We start from the raw sequence: 23893 nt of genomic DNA, 5'->3' as shown, positions 1-23893 counted from the left end.
TGAATACTATGTCCTTGTGTGGCAGGGTGGCTGGGCAGTCCATGGCCCCATCCAGCAGCTCTGCAGAGAGAGCCCTGGAGGTTCATCACCCAGATGGGAAAATCTATGGCTACATACTCATACACATTCACTTTCAGCCATGAGCCTTAGTTGACTGTTGGCGGAGACCTGTGTATCTACACCTCAGCCAGCTACAAATGAAATTTAACCAGGTTGTGGGTTTTTTCCTCCCTGATAAACTTTTTGTGTGTGTGTGTTTGTGTGTGCACAAGTGTACATGATTGTGTATGGAGGCCAAAGGATAACTTTGGGGGTCATTCCTTTCTGAAATAGTGTCTCTCAGTATTCTGAAGCTCACCAAACGGAAAATCCTGACTAGCCAGAGAACCCAGTGCTGGGCTTACATGGGTGCTTTTGAGGCAGGGTCTCTCACTGAAACTGTAGCTCATTATCTAGGTTAGCTAAACTGTCCTGTAGCTCCAGGAACCCACCTGCCTCTGTACCCATCAGCGCTGGGATTACAAAAGAATGTTGCCACACTCTATGCTTGCCCCTGAGACTAAACTGAAGTCCCTGTAGTTACAAAGCAATTGCTTTACCAGTTTAACTACCTCTTATTTTACTTTAGAATAGCTTCAGATTTACAGAGAAGCTGCTAAATTATCCCAGAAAGTTCCAGTGTACCCTTAGTACACCTCACTACTCTAAGAGGCTGAGTGATTGGAACAGATAGGAGCATGGGTCTAGGGGCTGAACTGCAAGATACTGGTGTCTAATGAATGAGGGTTTGCTTTGCTGTGTCCTCTTAGGGTCTGTGTGGGGAGTGGAGGGGGTTGTTACAAAATACATCAGAGCCTAGTACTCTGCTCCTGGCCCCCACATGTCCTTGTCATATGTGAAGCCCATTCCTTTTCATAGTGTCTTGTTCCGCCCAGCTCTAGTCCACAGTTCAGTCTCATTGGAGTCAGATATGGATGAGACTTAGGGACACAAACTCAACAATTTCTCTTTCAGCTTTCAGCCTGTGAAAAGTTATAGGTGGAGGACATTCCCTTGGAGAGGAACAGGCAAGAAGGCAGGAGTGCCAAGTCTGATAGGTCAGAGCGTTAAGTCTGTGTGTGCAGTGGAGACAGTGTGCCTCCACCATGATCTGGATTAACTAAACTGTCCAGGCGCTTCAGGGATCCATCCCTCTCTGTCCCCCAACTCTGATGCACATGGACAGTGCAGAATCAAGTGCCTGTCTTGCATGAGCTCTTTCCTGACGAATCTTCTCCCAAGCCAAAAGTTGTACATTTATTTCTTGTTTGTTTATTGGTTTTGCTATTAAATGATTTATTTATTTCTAAATTGTGTGTGTGCGCGCGCGAGTGTCCTGGGGCCAGCGCCTGCAGAAGCTAGAGGTATTGGATCATCTAGACCTAGTTACAAGTACCTGTAAGCCACTTTGATGCAGGTGTTAGGGATTTAACTTGTGTCCTCTGCAAGTGTATGCTCTTAACCACTTCACCATCTTTCTAGCCCCCAACCCCCTTTATGAGACAGGGTCTTCTTTGTATCAAGCTGACTTTGAACATGTGATTTTTCTGCCTCTGTCCCTTGATTATAGATTACAGAGATCATAAGCTCATACCCCCAGATTTTTTTTTTTTTTTTAATATATTTTTCTTTCATGTAGCCCAGAGTGGCCTTGGATTTCCGGTCCCCTTGCTTCCTCCCTCCCTCCCTCCCTCCCTCCCTCCCTCCCTTCCTTCCTTGGTGCTCTTGTTGTTTTTGAGACAGGCTTTCTCTGTGTAACAGCCCTAGATATCCTAGAACTTGGTTTGTAGATCAGGCTGGCTTCAGACTCACAGAGATTCCCCCCTGCCTCTCCCTCCCAAAGGCATATATCACCACACCCGGCTTTATTTATTTAGCCTTTGGTGGTGGTGGTGGCTTTTCTTTTCCCTTCAGGTCCCGCCATCCTTCTCAGCCCCAAATAAACATACCGATGCTATATCAATTTTTAAACTGTTGGCCAATGGCTAGGAATTCTTATTGGCTAGCTCTGTCTTAATTATTAACATATTTCTATTAATCTGTATTTCCACATGGTCTTATCTTACTGGAGAATTCCCAGACCTGTTACTCCTTTGTGGTCTACATTGTGTCTCCCCGGTGGACTGACTCCCTCTGCCTACCTTTCCCATAATTCTTCTCGTGTCCTCACCCTGCCTATCTTCCTGCCTCTATTGGCCAAACAGTGTTTTTATTCATCAACCAATAAGAGAAAAATATATACAGAAGGACATCCCCCATTACTTTGTTTCTTAAGCACTGCCACCCTTGTCAGAATATTCTTTCCTTCCATATGCCAGCTCCTGGAGTCCTGGGCAGCCATGTCCCCCACTTCCCCCAGCCTTACCAAGTTCTCACAGGTTCACAATCTGACTTCACCCCTGTGGTTCAACCACTGGTCAACCTGATGGCTACTCACAGCAATGTCTCCTCTGTGACAGGCCTCTGCCTGGATAGCACCAAATTTACCTACGCACCTTTGAGGTATAGGTGGAAGAAGCTATGTGCCCCCTCCCCCTCTATCCACTCCAGCATCTGCTAGATTGGAGGGTTCCTCACTAGAGTTGGGGTGGCTTGTCTGGAAACCTGGGCTTGAGGTCCTAACTTGCCTAGAAGATCTCCAACAAGCCTGCCTGCTATCATTGTCCACAGACCCCTTCTAGGTCACCTGGCCACACCCTCGTTCCTCTAGGGATGCTGTGTTTCCAGCATCTAGACATGCTGAGGTTTCCAGACTCCCTTCTGTTTCTGTGTCACTTATGAATTCCACTAAGTCGTTTCTATCTTCATTTTGCTAGATGTGTTTAAAAGCAGTCACATAGCATCTTAAGCCAAATGTGGCTCCTCCACTCTGCCTCCCATAGCTCCTCAGGTCATGCCCATGATTCTGTCCGGCTTCAGCCACTCTACTTTTCTTCTGGGATCTCAACCAAAAGGCCTGTATTGTCCCTAGTCAGGCCTCCTGTGACTGCGCTGGTGACTCAGGATGGTATCACATCCTGCAGTCTTTGGCTGAGATCTCACTCAGACGTCCCCTTAAAGCCACTTTCCCTGCCCTTTTCCTTCTGGCCTCCCCACCTCTGCAAAGGGTCAGAAGTTCAAGGTGGTTCTCAGCTCCATAGTGAGTTTGAACCAGCCTGGTACAGTTAAGGGATGGGAGAGGACAAGACACATCCTTAGGGATCTTCCTGGGCCAAAGTTGGGTGCTAGCTTGGCTCTGCTCTAGTGGGGGTGGTTTTGGGCTTCCCCAGCTTCTGGGGTGGCCTCTTCCTCTACATTTCAGGTTTCAGCATAGCCTCTGACCTGCCTCCCTTTTATAAGGGCTTTTATGATGACATGCAACCCTCTGCACACTGCCTACAGGAATCTCTGATGTGTATGGCATCTTGGGACACCAAGTTAAAATTTCAGAATTTACTTATGCCCCAGGAAAAGGCAGGGTCAGTTCAGATTGGCAGGTACTTATGAGCCAAGTAGGGAGTTGCTGGGAAGGGTCTCAGAATAGACTGCTTATGGCAGTGACATAGGACATTGGGAGGTTCAGAAGGTCCATGTCTGACCTCTAGTACTTTTTAACCTGTCTTTGTCCCTTTGACCCTCATGATAGAGAGGAGAGGTTATGCCTTTCCACCCCTCCCCTAGACCCTTCTTATTCTTTCCTAGAACCAAGGGTGGGTGGATGCAAGACCTAGAGAGAAGCCCCTTCCGCAGAGCTGGGAAATTGTGTTCCCATGACTTTTCATGAGGGATTGATTACAAAGCCTTGAGGCTTGTAGACTGGCATTTTCTTTTTTCTTTCTCTGGTTTCACCTTGCTCTGTGGCCTCCTCTTTCCCTGTTCCATGTCTGTCCACCCACATCAAGACTTGACCTCCTACCTGGACATCCCAGGCACCCTGTTGAGCCTTATTCCATCCACCCTTAGGAATCTGGAGGTTGAAAAGGGTAGCTGGCTCAGTTCTGAAGTTGGCCAGCCACAAGCCCAGTTATCTAGATCCTCGTGGTGTGAACAAAGGTGTGAGGGTGCCTGTATGAGCACTTCCTCTTCTCAGATTCTAAGTCAGGGCTTTTGTTTCCAGATCATCCAGTGTGTGTGTGGAGGCCAGATGTCCCCCAGGAGTCCCTTACTAACCTAGAGGTCACCAACTAGGCTAAGCTTGCTGGCCAGTGACCCAGAGAGCTGCCTGTTTCCGCCTCCCCAGTGCTTTATCACAACCATGCAGTACTGTGCCAGGCTTTAAAAAACAAAATCAAACTCAGGTCTTTGTGTTTGCATGACAAGCATTACCAACTGACCTTTCTCCCCAATGCACCCACCCCCTTTTGGAGAGAGTCTATGTAGCCCAGACTGGCTATGATCCTGCGCAGCCTCCTCAGAAATTACAGTTCAGTGCTGCCACCCCTAACTCTGTGCTTCCACATCTTGATGTTGATGGAGATGGCCTTTTAACATGGTTACTGTTCTCTGCAAGTGTTTCCTCACTACCACCGGGAGGGACCCTTCTGTCCTGCATTGCTCGGGATTTTCCTGGGTTTTGTATCCAAGGTGTTCCCTGTTCTGGAAAGCCCTTTGCCCCAGGTGAGCTGGGGGTATGGCTCGCCTGTCAGTCACATTGATGTTTTAGCTGCTGAAATGCAGTTATGAACACATTTCTGTTCTTGCTCTTATAGAACCCTCAAGGTAGTCAGGAAGGCGGGTGAAGATAATGCCCTGGGCAGCTACAGAAAAAAACAGGGACACTGGCAGTGTGCTCTGTGTGGTTTCCTCAAATGGGCTCCTTTACTTCTAAGAGTGGGAGGAGGTGCCCGCCATTTGCCTCTTTTACAGGCAGGAAAATCCATGCACTAACATTCCACCACAGGGCACAGGAACCCTGCCCTTGTTTGCTTTGTAAAGAGGACAGAGGTGTCCAGAATGGCTTCTCCAAAGGCTTACAGTGCAGGCCTGGGTATAGGAAATGAGGGGCTGGTCCAGCTGTCAAATGGAGGACTGTAAGGCAAAATGGGAAAGCCTGCTTAGGGACATGGAAACAAGCTGCTAATGCAGATATTCGCAGCGATGACTGGGGTGAAACAAGGGGCCATGTGGGCAGTAAGGGAAACCCTCTTGGGCTTTGAATGCTAGGATGTTGATCATCTTAGTCAGGCATGATGTGGGTGGTCACTGGCTTGGTTCCAGGTCTTTGGTCCCTGGAAGGCCCTAGGACCAATGCGTAAACTTGAATATTAAGTTGTGCCTGGAAAGTTCTGGCAGTGTATCATGCCCCCGCTACCCCGAGGGTTGGAGATTTTAGTAAAGATATTTTAATGTATGCTTAAGCACAAGGACTAGGAGAAAAGAGAAATGCTCAAAAGAAAGTAAAACACCCCAGCAGGTAAGATAAACAAACACTGGCTCCTCAAGGGAGAGTCGCCTGATTTTTCTCTTAACTCCTTTGAAATCATGTAAAGATAACTGAGTTTTCTGAGACCTCTTTGTATGTGTGGTGATGTTGGGGTTCTCCTTCATCCCTTTCCACTTATCTTTTGAGATAGGGTCTCTCACCAAATTCAGAGCTGCTAGCTTGGTTCCTCTGGCTGGCTGTGTCCACTTCTGTGGTGATTTCCTTGCAGGCTTTATAGGCAGCGAAAAGACATCTGCAAAGAGGCTGATTTTATTGTAACTGGGCTGGACCAGGACTTCTAGAGTCTGGCCCAGGTCATTTCACTTTAGCCATATTTAAGCACAGCACAATTTTTGAAAAAAGTATTCAGATAACAATTAACTGAGTCCCGAGCATACAACAATTTAGGATATGTTTACAAGGTGCATCTGGCTTCTTTCACAGCAATGGGTACTGTTGACTCAGAGATAGTGCCCACGGTCTAGGTCTAGGGAGCTTGACTGAGGTAAACATTGTGACTTTGGGTGTGAGCATTGGCCTGGCCCTCAGATAACCAAGAAGTCACTTAGGCTGTTGGAAAGCACAAGTGGCCTCACCCATAACAGTGTGTTTTATGATCTAAAAGCAATGCTCAAGATTTAGAAAAAAGGGTCTTGGGCAAGTAAAAACTTAAATTCTGGAAGATAAGGCAGAGCCTGTCACATCAGACAGCAGAGTCACCAGGTTGTAAAACATCATTCCTAGCATTCCAGGAAGAGCAGCTTCACACCTCATTTCCTTGAAGAGCTGAGCTGTGTTTATTCCCTGGCTTCTCAGGTGCTCATCTGTGTGCCTAAGGCTCTTTGTTCTCTCCACACCTCCTCAGTGCTGGGGTTACGGCTGGACTTTTATGTGGGTGCTGGGGATGAGAACTCAGGTACTTACAATTACGAGGGAAGGGACTTGTAGGCTGAGCCATCGTCCAGCTCCTAGTTAGTGTTTTTGCAACATGGTCTCACTGTGTAGCCCAATCTGGCCTTGGGTTTATGGTCCTCTTATCTCTACTGCCTGAGTTTGAAGTTATAGGCATGTACTATTCATGCCTGACAGAATTAGCCATTCAAAGGCAACAGTGGCTTTTTATATCTCACCACATTGTATAGGTATCACCTCTGTCTAGTTTCAGAACATCTCATCACCTCCAAAAGCTCATTATTTCCCTCCTATGCCATCCTCCAGTCCCTAGCCACAGCCAACTTCCTTTCTGGGCATTTGGCACCAATAGGACTACAGGGTCAGAACCCTTTTGTATCTGGACTCTAGCAGAATGGTTTTGAGGATCATTTACAAGCCATGGCTGGGAGCCTGAACTGTTAATGAGAAGCTGGTGGCCTGGCAGCCTCTTGGCCTTTGGCAGCCTCATCTTCAGCTTTAAATTGGGGGCTCAGGCTGGTCTGTGTGGGGACAGCCAGGCTGCTTCAGTCAACATGGAGGGAACACCTACTGTGGCCCCAGAAGATCTACAGTTTGTAGGCAGCGCCTGGAATGCGTCTCCCAAGCTGTTCAGGACAAATTACTTAGAAACAAATCTTCCTGATGTTTGCTGCCCATAGTTCAGAACGCCCAATAATGCAGCTTCTCCCCAGGATTTTGGGGTGTTTCCCCTTCAGCAGCAGTTTGCTCTCATGTGAGGGGCTCCTAGTGGAGAGGAATTTTGCAGCTCCCCACACCCACCTAACAAGAAGCAGATAATTTTCAGTCAAAAGTGTTCGGTGGTGAAATAGCTGAAATCTATACTTGGTGAGGAGGTTTTATATCATGTATGGGTGTGTGGAAATCTTACTTTACCATACCGAAAAAATAATCTTTCTTTACTAAGAATATGTCATATGTGTTAGAAAGGCAGAGAAAACAGTGCCCCTTCTAGTCAGGTGGGGCTGTTACCTCAGGTTCTGGGCAACTTTTACAAAGTAAGGCTGCTACCTCTGATGTTCTCCGGCTGGGAGGAGCTTGGATAAAGTGAAAAGACCTCTGGAGTCTGGGGGGGGTGTGGTTCAGTCCCCAGCCTCTCCCCTTCCTACCTGTGTGACTTAGAATGAACAGCTTAACATCTCTGAGCCCATTTGTTCAGGTATGAATTGGGATGATAATCAAGATATTCTGTCTCACTGACTCACGTAGGGACGCATTAGTCTATTAGGTAATGGGAGAGGAAGGGGGAGGTTCATCTTGGTGTTTTGTTTTATGGTGTTAGAGGTGGAACCCAAGGCCTAAGTACATGCTGCCAAGTACTGTACCACAGAGTCACATCCCAAGCCCCCATCCTGGTGTGAATCCAGGAGAGGGGTGGGTACTGAAAGAGATGGATACTGTAATAGGTCTGCTCAAGCCACAATCAAGGTACTCAAAGTAAATGCCTAGAAGGGTTCAGTTGGCAAAGTGCCTGCTGCACAGAGAATGAGGGCCTGAGTTCAGATCCCCAGAATCCATATAAAAGCTAGGCATGTCTGTAATACCCAACACTGGGAGGCAGAGACAAGCAGATCCAGGGCTCACTGGCCAGCCAGTTTAGCCAACCTCACTGAACGTGAGATTTGCTGAGAGCAGTGAAGGAAGACACCTGACATCTGACCTGCTAGCACGCACGCACGCACACACACACACACACACACACACACACACACACACACACACATAAATTGCAGTTGCAAAGTTTCCACACCCTGATAAGCCTCTGCTGATGTAGCAATCCAAATCAGACTAAATCACACCGAATTAGAAAACGCCCACATTTAATGGAGACCAGAAAGGGAGGCCGGAAAAACCACCAGTCTGGTTTCTGGGGGGCAGTTTAAATACCCTGTGGGAGTGGCCTTGAGCATTTCTGGGGAAGAGGTCACCATTTGGCGGGTTTTCTGAGATGCTGCAGGGTTTGGCAGATAGGGGAGGGGGACTTGGGTGGAACTTTCACCATAACATTCCAGACTCTTTGGGTATATGGGTGCTGGTTCATGTCTGGCTTCTTCCTGCTGACAAAGGATGGTGTGGGGGAGGGGGAGAGTCAGGACTTGGTGGGCTCAGGCTCAATGGAAGATGTGGGTGGAGAAGCATCTGGTTAGCTGCCATCCTGGAAACCTCAGGCACCTGTTCCTTGAAGAGGAAGAAGGAGGCTGCAATGGTGAAGTCCCTGGCACTGGTGCAGATGCTGGCATTGTCTGGAGGATCCTCTGTGGGCTTGCCTTGGCCAGGCAGGAGTGAAACCGCAAAATATGCTCAAAAGTAGGTCGGGTCAAAATGGGTTCTGGAGACTGTTAGTTTCTCACTGAACATGAGATTCATGTTCAGGACTTCTCCCAGGAAATTGTAGGTATCTGTAAGACAGATGGAACAGATTTACATCTTGGGGTCATAGTAAAAGGTTATGGCTTTAGGGTAAAGACACGAACATTTTCAGAAGACAATCAGAGGACATTTCAAACTCTGGACCCTGAAGTTACATCTGAAACCTGCTAATGTAACAGCAGTGTTGGGTGCCACTTGGCACTGCCTTCTTCCTTCTTAGGCTAAGTACACAGTATTTTTAGTGGTGAATCCCAAGACATGAGTCTAGAGGCCCTGATAGTGACACTGGGGAGTGGCCCAGGGACAGGGTGGAAGTGGACACAGGCCAACTCAGTGTGCTTGGCCCCAGAGCAGCAGAGGGGTGGTGTAAACTGCCCTGGACTGGGTAGGAAGGGGCTGAGCAGATGGAAGGAGAACCAGGTGCAGTCAGTGAAGGGGTAACATTGTATTGTGAGAGCACTGTGGTAGCTCATCCTGGCTAAGGGACAGGCTGGCCTTCTCAAGAGTGCACTAACTAGGAAAATAATGGCAAGGGGGTGAGAAACAAAATCATAGTTATTACAGTATGTGTGGCCCTCAAAATTCAACTCTCCCCGACAAAGTCTTATTTCTTAATTTTAGTTTCTCTTGTTAGGCAGAAGTTAAATTATATTTAAATTAATTAATTGAGTTAAGCATGATTTGATTATTCTGCCTGGGATGGGGTGGTGGTAATGAAAACAAGCCTGAGTGCGAAGCTCTTCTCTGTAGCAGGTTCATGCTGAGTCCCTCCTAGACACAGTCCTGCAGGCCAGATATGACTATCGGTCTGTGTGTCCCCATCTTCTCCCATGTCTGCCCCGAAGCAGATCACTAAGACCTATATACATGGAGCCTTGGGATTGTAAGTGGTGGGCTGGGATAGGACAGGGGCATTCTCAGACCTGGCCCAGACTCCAGTTCTCTTTGCTGGTCTGCAGTGAAGGTAGGAGTTGCTTCCCCAACTCTCAGACCCTCTACAGCATGCTAATACAGAGCCTGGCTTCAAAAGTGGCAAGAATTTTATTTAGGGTGGCCACAGCAGGGCATTGTGTCAAGCGTGACTCTCCAGGCGACTGTTTTTCAACCACTGGGACTGTTTAAGACGCTTCCTCACGTTGTAGTGACCCAACCATGAAATTATTTCCAGTTCTCAAACCTTTAAACAGTGTGTGGAGGAGGTGGAGACAGTTGGATCTGTGTGAGTTTCAGGACAGTCCGGGCTACATAGTGAGACCCTGTGTTCAAAACTAAAAACCAAACAAGCAAGATTTGGGCTTGTCGTGTCTGTTCAAGGACAGAGGAGTGTCCTAGATGGTGACAACTCTCCAGCTCCCTGTGTTCCTTAGTGAATGCTGGGGAAAGGTGAGTCTGGAAGAGCAATAGAAAGATCTTAATGATAGTTAAACAATGGGGAGGAAGGGAGTGGACAGCTCTATTCCCTGCACACAGCTCTCAGTAACTATGGCAACCAGATTCTGTCAGGATCACATGACCCAACTAGAATGACCACTCAACAGCTCAGGGCCACAGAGCTGTTACAAGGCTGGACTTAGCAAACAAACAGACATAATTAGTTTATTTTGTGAGGGACAGGCACACTTACATCTTGTCAGAGGACAACTTACAGGAGTCAGTTCACTTCCTCCACCATGTGGCAAGCACTTTGTCTGAGCCATTTGCCATTTGCTGGTCCTTACTCTTTTTTTTTTTTTTTTTTTTTTTTTAAGAAGGATAAATGTGTTTATGTGTGTACGTGTTCCCGAAGATTCCATCTGAGCATGTGAATGTGACTCAGTTAATGAGGGTGTGTGTGGGTGGGCCTGGGGCCTGACTCCAGGCCAGGAAGTCCATCCCCTTCCTCCCTTTGAAAGTGATGAGACCCCCCCACCCCCAAAACCTGAAGGTCAGTTCTTTTACAACGCAGTATTAAAGCCAGGCGTGGTGGTACAGGGCTGTAATCCCAGCACTTGGGGAGCTAAGGAGGTCATGTGTTCTAGACCAGCCTGGTCAACATAGAAGTTTTATCTCACGATAACCAAAACCCAAATGCAGGTACCAGGAAGGCTCTCCAAGTATGTGGAGTCAGCTCAGCTGGTGGCCCCAGGCTGTTTTCACAACTCTTTTTCTTACCCTTCAGCACACTGCACCCCTCCCTCTGCCAGGGACAATTTTAGGATTTCTGAATAATCCGTCTTGTAATTTTTTACGTGTCTTAATTTTCATAGTAAGTCTATGAAGCAGGGTTGGGCTGGCTGTTTGGGAAACAGGAAAGGACAATGTGTCCTTCACATAAGTCCCTCCTATGACAGGAAGGGTCAGTGGCTACCTAGCTGTGACTGCATTGTTCCTTTTGTCTGGAGTTTCTGCAAAGCTGCATCAGTGCTCCAAGCAGATGGGGTGGGGGTGGGGTCATCTTGCAGATGATCAGCTGATTTTGGGTCTGCCTGTGGCCCTGCCTCTCTCGGCTTTTCTTTTCCTGTCAGAGGAAAACCACAGTGCTCCTCAAACTGTTCTTGGGCCCCATCTCATTCTTTTGGTTTTTATTTTTAACTTTGAAGTGGTTTTTACAGCACGCTCCTATGATCTTCTAAAACCCCCTTCTGCCCTCCTGGAGAACTAACTCGGTGTCTGCTCCCCAGCACTGCATGTGGGTTTGCTTCTGGTGCGACTTCATCTTGAACCACTTCAAGTTCTCCCATAGCTATGCTCTTAGCAAGACACTGATGGAGCTGGAATGAACTAATTCCATACTCATATAGCCAGTGTAAGTTATTGATGAACTCTTACATTAAATTTATGTAGTAAGTTATTAAAATCTAGGCTTCACTTTACATCAACATCTTACCTGATTTTGGATGTTCATTTTTTGTTTGTTTGGTTGGTTGGTTTGTTTTTATTTTTCCAGACATGGTTTCTCTGTGTAGCCCTGGCTGTCCTGGAACTTGGGCATACATTGGTTTATTCATTCATTTATTTATTGGGGTGGACACACTTCTATCCATCTATCAGTCAATCGATCTATCTATTGATCTGTCTGTTGGTAGCAGGCACACATACCTCAACACGTCTGTGGAGGGCGGCCAGAGAGCACAGTTTGCAGGAACCCTGTCTGTCTTCATGCAGGTCTTAAGGACTGAACTTGGGTCATCATGCTTGGTGTGAAGCACCTGGCCGTCATGGCATGTCCTCATTTTGTTTGACCAAGCAGTTCCCCTTGTGCCCACTCTTCTTTTCCTCCGTTGGTATGCCCTTCTAAACTTCCAGAGACTCCTTGGGTCTGGTAGAGTTTCTTTTTAAAGATGGACTCTGGCCAGCAACAGGGCCCATCTCCTTGCTTCCCACACATTCTGGAACAGGAGCTGGTTTCTGTGGACGGAGGTGCCAGGACTTACAGTCTCAATGCTTTGGTATGCTGCCCTCTGTCCTGGCTGCCTGTATCTCCTGAGACCGGCTTGAAAGCTGCAGAGCCTGTCCTGTCTGTTTGGTAAACAGCCAAACAAAGGAGGCCAGGGCACAGCCTGGGTCGCAGAATAGAATTCCAGGCAGGTAGCAGACCGGCAGGTAACAACAGTTCCGCCAAGGGCAGAAAATCTTCTCCCTCACTGAAGCCACTGTGTCCCTAGCTGCCCTGGGGCTCCACTTTCCAAATGAGCAGTGGTGTACTTTTGGGCTGTTTTGAGACAGGATCTTGCTAGGTAGCTCAGGCTAGCCTCAAAACTGCTATGTAATGAATGATGACCTTAAACTCTAATCCTCCTGCTTGCCTCTCTTCCTCTCAAGTACTGAGATTACAAATATTAATGTTGGGGATCAAGCCCAGGGCCTCATGCATGCTAGGCAAGTGCTTTACCAACAGAGCCATATCCCCAGCTAATATGCTTCATTTTAAGATTTAAAAAATGATGTTTGTGTGTTTTGCCTGCATATATGTCTATGCATCAAACGTATAGTATCTGCAGAGGCCAGGAAAAAACACTCGTTTCCTAGAACTGGAGTTGCAGGTAATTGTGAGTCTCATGTGGCTCTGGGTCCTCTGAAAGAGCAGTTCTACTTTACAAGGAGTCTAGCACCGGAGTAATGACTCGGTGGCTTGAAGAGCACACATTCGGGTTCCAGCTTCCATAGCAAGTGCCTCAAAACTGTCTGTCACTCCAGCTCCAGGACACTTTATGACCTCTTCTGAAACTGCGTTCACATGCACAGAACACACACAATTAAAAATAAAGGTTTTAAAAGTAAATAAAGAGGCAGTTTCATTGGGCACCTTGAACTGTCCTTGAACTTGCCTCTCCTGCCAGTGCAGAGGAGATGGAGTATGGGCACCATACCCTGCACACATTCACTTTGAAAACAAAAACAACAAAGCAACATAAATGGTCAAATCTTGGTTGTATGATTTGAGATTTTATAAAGTGAAAAAACCCATGTAACCAGCCCTTGGTAACAAAAGAGAGCATGGCCAGCCTCCTGAGACACCCTCCTATCCCCTTCTAGATTTTTCCCAATGCCATGTGTTTTGGGACACCGTAATCCAGGGCTAATAATTTACTTTTTGTCTATACTTGAAAGTCCCTTGTGAGGATGATGGTTTATTATGAGTAGATTTTCCCACCGGTCTGGTCCCACAGCTGCACCAGCCCCAAATAACACACAGAGATGCTGTATTAGATATAAAGCTGTTGGCCTGTTACTAGTATTACTTATTGGCTAGCTCTGGCTTAAATATTAACCCATTTCTATTTATCTAAGTATTTCCACATGGTCTCATCTTACCAGAGAGAGGGCCCGGACCTCTGTTCTCTCTCTATCCTACATGTGGAATCTCCTCCCTACTTCTTCCTCTCTCCTCCTTGTCTCCTTGTCCCGCCTATCTTGCTTTTCTATTGCTTTATTCATTAACCAATACAAGAAACATATTTACAGAATGACATCTCCCATCACCAGTTTCCTTGGTTGTTCTGTTTGCCAGATTAGAGATTAAAAACTTGGGCCATGGGGCCATGGGCAGGGGAAGTGGAATGGGCAGAGGGCATGTGAATGCCTTCTTTCTCCCTGTCTCGTTCGGCGTTGTTTTTGAGAGAGTCTTAAGTGGCTCAGGCTGGTCTCTGACACTTGTTAGATAGTAGAGGAAGATATTGAACTTCTGCCTCCACCTCCCCAGGACTGGGGTCTCAGGCATGTCCACCCCCCCCCCAATCAGGTGAATTTCTTACAGTGTCTTCTATTTTTGCTTTAGGTAAAATGTCGGCTCCAGGATCTTACCAGGCAGCTGCAGGCCCTTCTGCAATGCCCACTGCACCCCCAACCTATGAAGAAACAGTGGGTGTCAGCAGTTACTACCCAGCGCCCCCAGCGCCTGTGCCAGGGCCAGCCACAGGACTCATTACAGGCCCGGATGGGAAGGGCATGAATCCGCCTTCATACTATACCCAGCCTGTGCCTGTTCCCAATGCCAACGCAAGTATGTATGTCACCCAGGTCCTCTTTGCAACTCCTTAGTCACCAAGCCTGTGGACTCTGAGAGGTAGAGGACAGCAGCAAGGTCAAAGTCAAGTGACAAGCTTTGTGGCGTCCACCCCACCCTGGTTTCCCATTGTTGAGGCCTGTAACTTCCTTGTATAAAACACACATAGGATGACTCAGTGGGTAAAGGTGCTTGTTGCTAAGCCTGAGTTTGCTCCTCAGGACTGTAATGGTGAAAAGAGAGAACTGGTTTCCAAAAGTTGTACTCTGATCTCCACATGCACGCACATATAATAATCAGTGTAATCAAAACAAATAATTACAACAACAAAAACCCTAGCAAAATATGTAGGGTCCTCCACATGCCTGCTGAGCTCATAGAACTTGCCACCACCTCTTGCCCTAGAGAACTTGAGAGTGGGAGTTTCTGAGTTCAGAGCCAGGGCTGGATAGAGAACTGTCTTGCGGCCAGCTGGGACAGGAAACAGAAACAGTGCTGAGTGAGAAAGGGAGGCAAAGCTGCTGACCCTCCATTGGGGCAGGGTCTGCCTGGACCCTTGCAGGGTTTCTCTAGAGTCCTTGTCAGTGAGAGTCATCGATGGCCGTGTGTGTGTGTGTGTGTGTGTGTGTGTGAGTGTGTGTGTGTGTGTGTGCACCGCTGAGCATCAAATGCTGATGAAAGCCATCTGTGGGAGCAATCCTCTGGTTCAGACCAGCAGAGCCTGTACCCTGTCCTTCCATTTTTAGTTTTGTTTGTGTGTGTACCTGTGGAGGTCAGAGGTCAACCGCAGGAGCTATCTACCTTGTTCTCTAAAATGTGTGTGTGTGTGTGTGTGTGTAAATGCTAGCCTGTATGTATATGCACCATGTTGCATCCTGACACACAGGAAGGGCAAGGAGCCTTTGTTTCCCCTGGGAATGGATTTGCAGGTGGTTGTGAGCCACCATGTGGGGGTGGGAATAGAACCTGAATTCTGGAAAAGCAGCTAGTGCTCTTAATGACTGAGCCATTTCGCCATCCCCCTTACTCACTTTCCTAAGGCTCTGTTTCTTCATCAGCAAGCCCCTGAGTTAGTGGGTCATTCTGTTAAAATTAGCTTCTTGAGTCAAGCACAGAGCCTTCACCTGATAAGAAGAAACTGGTTAATGTGTCCAGTTCTGACCTCTTGGGGTGGAAAGTGAGCTACTAACCTTTTGAGACAGGGTATTACTATGTAGCACTAGTTGATCTGGAACTCACTATGTAGACTAGGCTAGCCTTGAACCCCTGGTTTTATTAGCTCTGAATTCATGAGTGCTGGGATTGCAACCAAGAATCACTATGTCTAATTTATGAAATCCTGGGGGCTGCACATCTGTCACTCAGCCAGCTGCCCGTGTCAGCAACCCTCTTTCATCTCTTAGACCATCCTGTGATCAAGAAATAACTTATTCTTGGACCCAAACAAAACGAAAATTGCTTACTGCACATTCCTGTATGGCTGAAGTATGTTTCTCCTTGCTTTGTGAGCAGGGTCTCAGCGCCAGCAGGTTGGTTCTAGGTAGTCCCTAGTCCCCCAGCTCCAGGACCTCCTGATGTCCATGTGTGTCTTGCTCCTTGGCTTAAGGCTCTTAGAAGTATTCAGTCGTGTGTCAGCCCAGTTTCCTGGCTTATGCTTCCCAATTAGTAAACTTCATACCAAATTATCATCAGGTGTCAGACTTCAACCAGGAGTCATGGCGTGTGTGTGTGTGTGTGTGTGTGTGTGTGTGTGTGTGTGTGTTGGGGAATGTTGGTGAGGGTACATTAAGTGCCACCAGGTACTGTAGACAATACTACTATTCTTGCCTTGAAGAATCCAAATAGCAATTTTTCCTTCCACTTAAATATGCAGAGGATATTTTAAACTCTCCAGCTATGCAGAGAAGGAATCCAAGAGCCCCCAGGTTTACTCTGTACTGCTGGCTCATGGCAGTTGGCAGTCACCACTTTCAGAACATCCTCACCTCACCCTCCCTATTCTTAGCTTCCTGCAGCCACTCTTGGCTGCAGAAAATCAGGCCTAGAACCCAGCATGTCCCTGCTTCTCTAACATCTTCTGCAAACCAACTCAGTAAAGCTGTCTGCAGAGCTGAGGAAGTCGTTTGGGGACCCTGCTGCTGATGCTTGAGTCTGACCTCTGGGCCCAGACCCTGGGAACTGCTGAACTCAGTAAGGACCACACAGGACAGCTGGTCTAGGAAAGCCAGGGCTGCCAGCAGGACACAAGGCCTTCATCTCTTTTCTATAGACTTTTAAATGCCTCAGAAAAGCCTGAAAATCTGTCACTGTTTTCTGTTTCCTTTTTGTCATTTTTTTTTCTTTTCTGTGTATGTGTTTTAAAATATGCATGATACTTAGGAGACATGGGCAGGATGATTGCCACAAATTCAAGGTCAGCCCCATCTATGTAGTAAGTTCCAGGCTAGCCAGAACTGCATAGACAGGCCATGTTCCATCCCACCTCTTCCTAAACAGTGTATGCACACAGATACAGCATGACATAAGATCTACCATTTGGCTGCATGGTTTAGTGATACATTCTTGTAAGTACAGAACTGAGCAGGCCGCTGAGACAGGAGGATCACAGATTTAAAGGCATGATTCTCATCATAAAAAGATGGGAACAATCAACCACTTTAATTATTCCATTTTAAAAATAATACTTGTGGGACTGGAGAGATGTCTCCAAGGTGAAGAATATCAACTGCTATTTGAAAGTACAGCTCAGTGGTGTTAGGTAGACACACACTGTCCACCTCCACTGTTAGTTTCTGAACCTTCCATCTCCCCCGACCTACCCTCAGGTGTTGGCTGAAGTGGGCTCCTGTAGGCATCTCTGGAGTCACCCGGTCTTGTCCTTTTGTGACTGGCTTATTTCACTCAGCATAGTGTCTACCAGAATCTTCTTTCCCTTAAGGCTGAGCTCTGAGGTACCCGCTGTGACCCCAGTTCTCATGTGTTGACATCAAGCTCTTTTCTTCTCACTGAATAGTGTTGTCTTCTACCCTCAGTTGCCGTTCAGACAGTGTATGTGCAGCAGCCTGTCTCCTTTTATGATCGACCTGTCCAGATGTGCTGTCCATCCTGCAGCAAGATGATCGTGACCCAGCTGTCCTACAATGCCGGCGCCCTCACCTGGCTGTCCTGTGGCAGTCTGTGTCTGCTGGGGTGAGTGTACCCCTGTGGCCTCTGGAGGGTTCCCACTATGGACTTAGCTATGGCAGGGGCTGTCCTGTGCATTATAGGAATATATGTGTTTGTGTGGAAGCACATGTTTATGCATGGGTGTAGAGGCTAAGGTTAGCTGTTTGTCTTGTCTATTGAGACAAGTGCTCACTCTTCTAAGACCTCTAAGTAGGTTAGGGTAGCTGGACAGTAAGCTCCGGAGACCCCTCTGTCTCTACCTCCCCAATTCTAGGACTACAAGTTGGTACAATTGTGCCTGGTTCCTCACTACCTCACAGATAATTTATAAAAGTACTTCCCTTTTTCTTCTTTCGTGTGTGTGTGTGTGTGTGTGTGTGTGTGTGTGTGTGTGTGTGTGTGTGTGTGTGTGCATGTGTGCACATGTCGAGGTCAGAGGACAACTTCAGTGGTCAGTTCTTTCCTTCTACCCTGCGGTTCAGGGGAATTGAACTCAAGCCCTCATGCTTGCAAGGCAAGTTCCTTACTGACTCATTTATCTCCCAGATACCTGTAGGAATTTTCTTTTGTTTTTATGGTAGTGAGGCCAGAGCTCAGGACCTCAGGACCTTGCTGGGCTAGCTCCCTATGTATACACCACAGCCTGTTTTAGGGTGATGAAAGCTGACCATGGCAGAGTCCTGTAATTTCAGCACTAACAGATGGAGGTGAAGGCAGCTGGAGTGAAACTTTGAATGCAGCCTGGGTTACAGAGTGAGATCTTATCTCACTCAGCAGCAGGTAAGGGTGCTTGCCTTCAAGCCTCACAACCTGAGTTTGATCCTCAGAACCCACATAGAGAGACCTAACTCTTGAAAGCTGTCTCCTGACTTTCACATTTGCGACATGACATATAGGTATTTGCATATATACAATCAATGGATGGATGTAAAAATTAAAAATGAAAGCCTGGAGCAGTACACCTGGTCTCAGCTTTCTAGAAGTTCATAGTGCCCTTTCCTGAAGGGCAGCCACCAAAAATTAGCTGAATGCCTCTAGATGGGAACTCTGCTCAAACACATCTAGAGACCCACTGAGCAGCTGTTCACATCTGCAGACGGGGGACCCTTGGGCTTCTTCTCCTTCTAGAATTTCATGACCTAAATAATAATTTCTGCTTGACCCTGGGAGAAGCTTCAAACACTCCGTACACTAACACACTTTACAGGCCTCCCCTCAGCCTCGCTTCTCCCATTGCCAGTGCAAGGGATTACCTAAATATTTATGTCTGCACTGAAAGCAATGCTGATCTCTGCTCTGGGAGAGAAATCCCAGCAAAAGCAATGACATGTTTTTCCTAAAGCAGGCGTCTCACCCTTTCTGGCCTGTGTGCCTCTTAGGAAGCCACTACTGACTGCATGTTCTTTCCTGGACTAGCAGGGACCTCAGCTGCTAGGTGATTGGCCCACGCCCACATCCCCTCACTGTCTGCTTGTGACTTTAGGTGGGGAAGGGACAGCATTGTTCTTCCTTATTTCAAAGATGGAGAGCCCTCGAGCCTCTGTTCTCTAGCGAAGAAGTGAGCTATGCAGGCTTGTCCACTCATCCTTCTCTGTCTTCCCATGCAGCTCCATTGTGGACTCTGACAGCTATCCTCTGGGCAGAAAAGGGCTTAAATAAAGGTTCATTGCTAACCAGTCTGCCATTCCAGCACTTAGGTGTGAGCAGGAGGAGAAATAGCTCAGGGTCTACCTGGGCAAGCTGAGTGGACAGTGTCCACAAGAAAGCTGTGCACAGTTGTACACACCTGCACTCCCAGCATGCCTGAGGCTGAAGCAGGACAATCAGTAGTTCAGGTTCAGCCTCTGCCACATAGGGCATTTGAGGCTACTGTGGGCTACATGAGCCCTGTTTGCAAAAACAAAAGTAAAATAAGGGCTGGGGATAATCCAGAGTACAGAGTGGTGGAAAGCTCGACTAGTGTATGTGAGGCAGTTTGCATCTCCAGTACCACAGATTGCTGCTGGGCCTGATGGCACACATCAGTCATCTTAGCCTTGGAAGACAGAGACAGGAAGATGTAAGTTCAAGGCCAAGTTGGGCTATCTAGTAAGACCCCCATCTCATAAAAAAAAGAAGCAGCCAGCTTTGCTGGCTCAGGAAGGCAAATCTGAGTTCGAGGCCAGCCTGATCTACATAGGGAGTTCCAAATCAGCCAGGGCTACATAGTGAGGTCCTCACTATGAGTCTCAAAAAGAAAGGAAGGAGACTTTCACTGCTTTGAGATATTTATATTAAAACTACCTATTATCCTTGAAATGGGGATGGGGTAGCCCAAGGTCAACCTCACCGTGAATCAGATTCCATCAGGCAGATGACTACCCACATCTGTCTCCTGGGGGTGTGGTGAGGATGAGGTCAGTGTGTCTGGGGTTGCAGGAACCTCACACATGAAAGGAGTGAACAGGCAACAGTAGTCTGTGTTCCCACCATGGGTCCAAGGTCTAGGAAGACCCATTAGTGAGCAGAAGATGGCTATTAGGAGGGTCATGTGGGGATGTGGATTTCCTAGTCATGAGAACTCTGACGACAGCTTTGCTTGAGGCTAACCCCAGCCATTCCTGTTTAAGTTTGACTGGATGCTGCCAGCCTCATTTATTGGTTCTGCATGTTCATATTCTTCATGTTCATGCTGCCAGGCAGGGCTGAAGAATGGTCAAAATCACAGGCATGGAGCCATCTAACATGTCTAACACATGGCCTGTGCCTTTTACAAAGCAGTTTGCCAACTCTCATCTAAGATAATGGTGACTTCCCCATCTTACCCTCTTCCTCCTTCTCTTATATAGGGTCTAATGTAGCTCAGGCTAGCCTTGAAGTCACAGTGTACCCAAGGATGTCCTTGAACTCCTGATCCTCCTGTCTAGTGCTGGGATTACAGCCTTGCACCACCATGTCTGGTTTTATGGGTGCTTGGGATGGAGCCCAGGGTTTTGTGCATGTTAGGCAAGCACACTACCCACTAAGCGACAGCCCCAGAATGCTCCTCCTAATGCCCTGGATAGAGCCCGGCCCTCCCTGGGCAAGTGCCCTACCACTGAACTACGTCCTGAGTGCCAACGTCTTGTTGCTGTTCGAGCCTCACTGTGTAGCCCAGGCTGGCTTTGAGCTCAAAATCCTGCCTCTGTCTTTCTAGTGATAGGATGGCAGGTATGTATCCCCATGCCTGGCTCTGCCACTTGTCATCTTTATTCTGTTTGGCATATCTTTTTGAGAGGATACCATCTTTGGGTTAAGGAGCCCACCTAGAGTTTCCAGGGTGGCCCTGTATCAAGATACTTCATTGCTTTTGCAAAGATCCTCTCCCTTCCTTTTTGAGTCAGGGTCTCATGTATCCAAGGCTGGCCTCCAACCTGCCCCGGAGTCAACCTTGAATGCCTGCCTCCATCTCCTGAGTGCTGGGGTTATAGGTTTGCACACCTGATATTGGGTATCAAACACTGGGCTTTGTGCATACTGGTCTTCATCTCTAGGTTAGCCCACCAAAGACCCTTGGGGAGGTTCCAACACAAGGGTGTGAAACTGTGTTGGTGACATGTTCCTTATGCCTCTCTGTCCTCCCTCCCAGGTGCATCGCTGGCTGCTGCTTCATCCCATTCTGCATAGATGCCCTGCAAGATGTGGACCATTACTGCCCCAACTGCAAAGCACTCCTGGGCACCTACAAGCGCTTGTAGGACTTGGTCGGCCAGCCATAGGGGAGATGGTAGATACATGCTACCGGAAGTCTCCTGACCCTTGCCCAGCCCACCCAGAAGAGGCACCTATCTTGATTTCATCTCTTCATGGGCTCCATCTTCATGTCTTTTGGGAGGGGGGTGGTGTCAAAAAAAATAACAGATCTCCAAACCCCAGAAGGTGCTGCTTGGAGTTATGGCCTGCACATGCAGAGACATGGACCTTGAGTGTTTCAAGTGCTTACTGCCTGCCCAAGTCACCCTCACTAACTAACTGTGATTGTTATCCTGTTACCTCTCCGCTGATCTGCCATTGGCTGGCTCCTCTTCCTCCTCAGTGGGCCTTCCTGGTGGCAGTGTCAAAACCAGAAGCCAGTTTGCCTTACTTTCACTGTTTAGCCTGATCTGTCTCTCCTCATCCCTGATGGCAGAGACCTTGCCTTAGAGACTATGGTTCTGTAATTGCAGACTTCTGACTCTCAGAATCACTTTAATTTCATAGGTTTTTTGTTTTGTTTTCCAAGTACACAGAAGGGCTGCCAACACCCACCAGACATATACAGAAAGGTCACAAGTACAAAATAAGAACAGTTGAGCCAGGGTTAGTCACAGCCCTTCCTGCTCTGCCCCACTCCTGGGGTGGGGGGCTTCTTCTCACTATCCCGTGAGCTCCTGTTGTTCTTAAAGCCCATGTGGAAGTTACTTGGCAGGGGGCATTTCTAGAATAATTTTAATACATCCTTCATTTTTCCATTTGCTGGTGTGTTTTTAGTTTTTTTTTTTTTTTTTTAAGTTTTGATAAACAGTCTGGCTGTGTTGCCCAGCCCAGCCTTGAACTTCTGGGTTCAAGTGGCCCTTCAGTCTTTGTCTTTCAAATACCCAGATCTCTAGACATGTACTTCTGCCCCTCCTGAGGTTTTGTTTTGCTTTTCAACAAATAGGTAATTTCATCCACTGCCAAGTGGATTTGATGTGATTTTGAAAACCTTGTCTGTGTGGGCCTTCTTTGGGGAATAAAGGGGACCCTGTTTGAGCCCATACTACAATGCTGGGAGCTTAGACGCTGGAGCACCCTCAAGAGAGCCTGAAGTATGGTTTTATTTTCAGAGATGAGCTCTGTGGACCCAGCATGGTTGTCAGTACCAGAGGCATGTTGGGACACCTTCCAGGGTGACCACTCTGTCATGTTTAACATGACACAGCCCAGCCAGCTTTACAGGAGGCCCTGTTGCCATCTGAAACACATGCAGGAGCTGCTGCAAACAATGATGTGTGAAGTCAGCCCACCCCTGAACTGCATATTGGTTAAGATACAGTTCTAACAATTGTCTGAGCTGTTCACACAATGATCCAGGAACACTGGACATCATTTTATTTTTTTTTTTTTTTTTTGCAGTGAATTATGGGTACCATATAAGACTTTGGTGTTATCTGCTTTTAAACAAATAAAATCTTTGGTCACTCGGTGAGTGATTCAGTTCACTTGCTGTGAAGAAAGGCCTTGTGTTGTGTTTCCAGGCATTGCCCAAAGAATCTTAAGTTGCTCTGTTACACTAGAAAGTCCTTTGTGACCCACACCTCCAGGTGCCTGGATGCTCAGTCACAGCAAGATGACCGTTGCTAACGGTGGCATTTGAAGGTTTGGCTGTTGGGAGCCCACAAGCGTCATCGATGGCAGCAGGCCACGGCTTTCAAGTTTTAATAAGATGCCAAGAAGAAAGCTGTCCTCATTCATTCTCTGTTCAAAACCCTCCTTGTTCATTGACTGGGGTGACTGTTTGATGCTGGGACTTGAGGGTTACCAAGCCAGAAGTGAGGGTGCCACCCCTTCCTTTCTCCTACCTGTGGTGACAGCTTCACGTTGGAAGGTGTGAGGGGAATCAAGTCATTCAGTTGTGGCGTATACTGCCATGGAAACCCTATTTATGTTCTTGTTTTCTTGCTCATGGGATCTCAGTTGTGTGGTCTTCTTCAATTTGGTCAAGTTCAAGGCAATGCAGCTGGAAGTTTGGCTGGCATTGCGATGTATAATTGATCTCAGGCTGGTACTGTTTACACATGCAGTCTTCTAAACAAGGGCCGTGTGTTGAGGATTGTAAAAATATATATTATACAGAGTTTAATGCCAGATGGCTACATACTTTTGTGAATGTAGGCTCTCCTGGCACTGTTTCTTGGGGGTAGTCTATATTAACTGGCCCCTGAGATCCAGAGATCCACATAGGCAGACTGCTTCTTGGCTGACACATAATACATCCTAGGGTTCCTCTTACCACACTCCAAAACAGCATGGAGGCTAAATGAAAACAAGAAATAAAAAGGAACAGATGTGACTGTTCCTAGGTATGTTGGAGAAGGTTTTTTGAGATATGTGGGAGACCATAGCCAGAGGCAGGGACATCTGGGAGAGTCCAGAGTGGACATGACCCTGAGCAGAGGGGTCGGGGAAGGAAGAGAGGGGTCCAGGTACAGCAGCCAGGAGGCCCAAAGAGTAGACAAAAGGGATCAGGTAACCAAAATGTCTGACTATTTAAGGAAGGACAGCCCAGCCCCTGGGCTGGTCTTCAGGGTAGAAGGTGGGGAATTCCAGCCATACCCTGTAACAGGTGGAGAACCTGGAGGCCAGGCCTGCTTTGATATGCTAGGTAGGCGCCTCAGCATCTGAGTCTGAGACCTAAGGCCCTGGGTGGGGATCCTGCACAGACTCTCCAAGAAGGGTCTTTGAACTCAATTGTCCTCGGTGTTCACTGCCTGCATACATGGAGA

The 23893-nt window shown here is 47.5% G+C and overlaps 1 protein-coding gene across 1 annotated transcript in view; it reads left to right on the top strand.

Moving 5' to 3' along the window:
• Litaf (lipopolysaccharide induced TNF factor) overlaps positions 1-22624 on the top strand; it is a 32654-nt gene extending 10030 nt beyond the window's left edge. The window contains exons 2-4 of the mRNA XM_051181436.1: positions 14019-14243; positions 17279-17435; positions 21019-22624. Coding sequence (XP_051037393.1) covers positions 14024-14243; positions 17279-17435; positions 21019-21127 — 486 coding nt within the window. The 5' untranslated portion in view covers positions 14019-14023 and the 3' untranslated portion in view covers positions 21128-22624. The remainder of the gene's footprint in view (positions 1-14018; positions 14244-17278; positions 17436-21018) is intronic.
• Positions 22625-23893: the final 1269 nt, after the last annotated feature.

This window comes from Phodopus roborovskii, unplaced genomic scaffold (assembly GCF_943737965.1).
Source record: "Phodopus roborovskii unplaced genomic scaffold, PHOROB, whole genome shotgun sequence".
Lineage (NCBI taxonomy): Eukaryota > Metazoa > Chordata > Mammalia > Rodentia > Cricetidae > Phodopus > Phodopus roborovskii.
The sequence above is the reverse complement of the archived record's forward strand: the minus strand, read 5'-3'. Positions and strand labels throughout refer to the sequence as shown.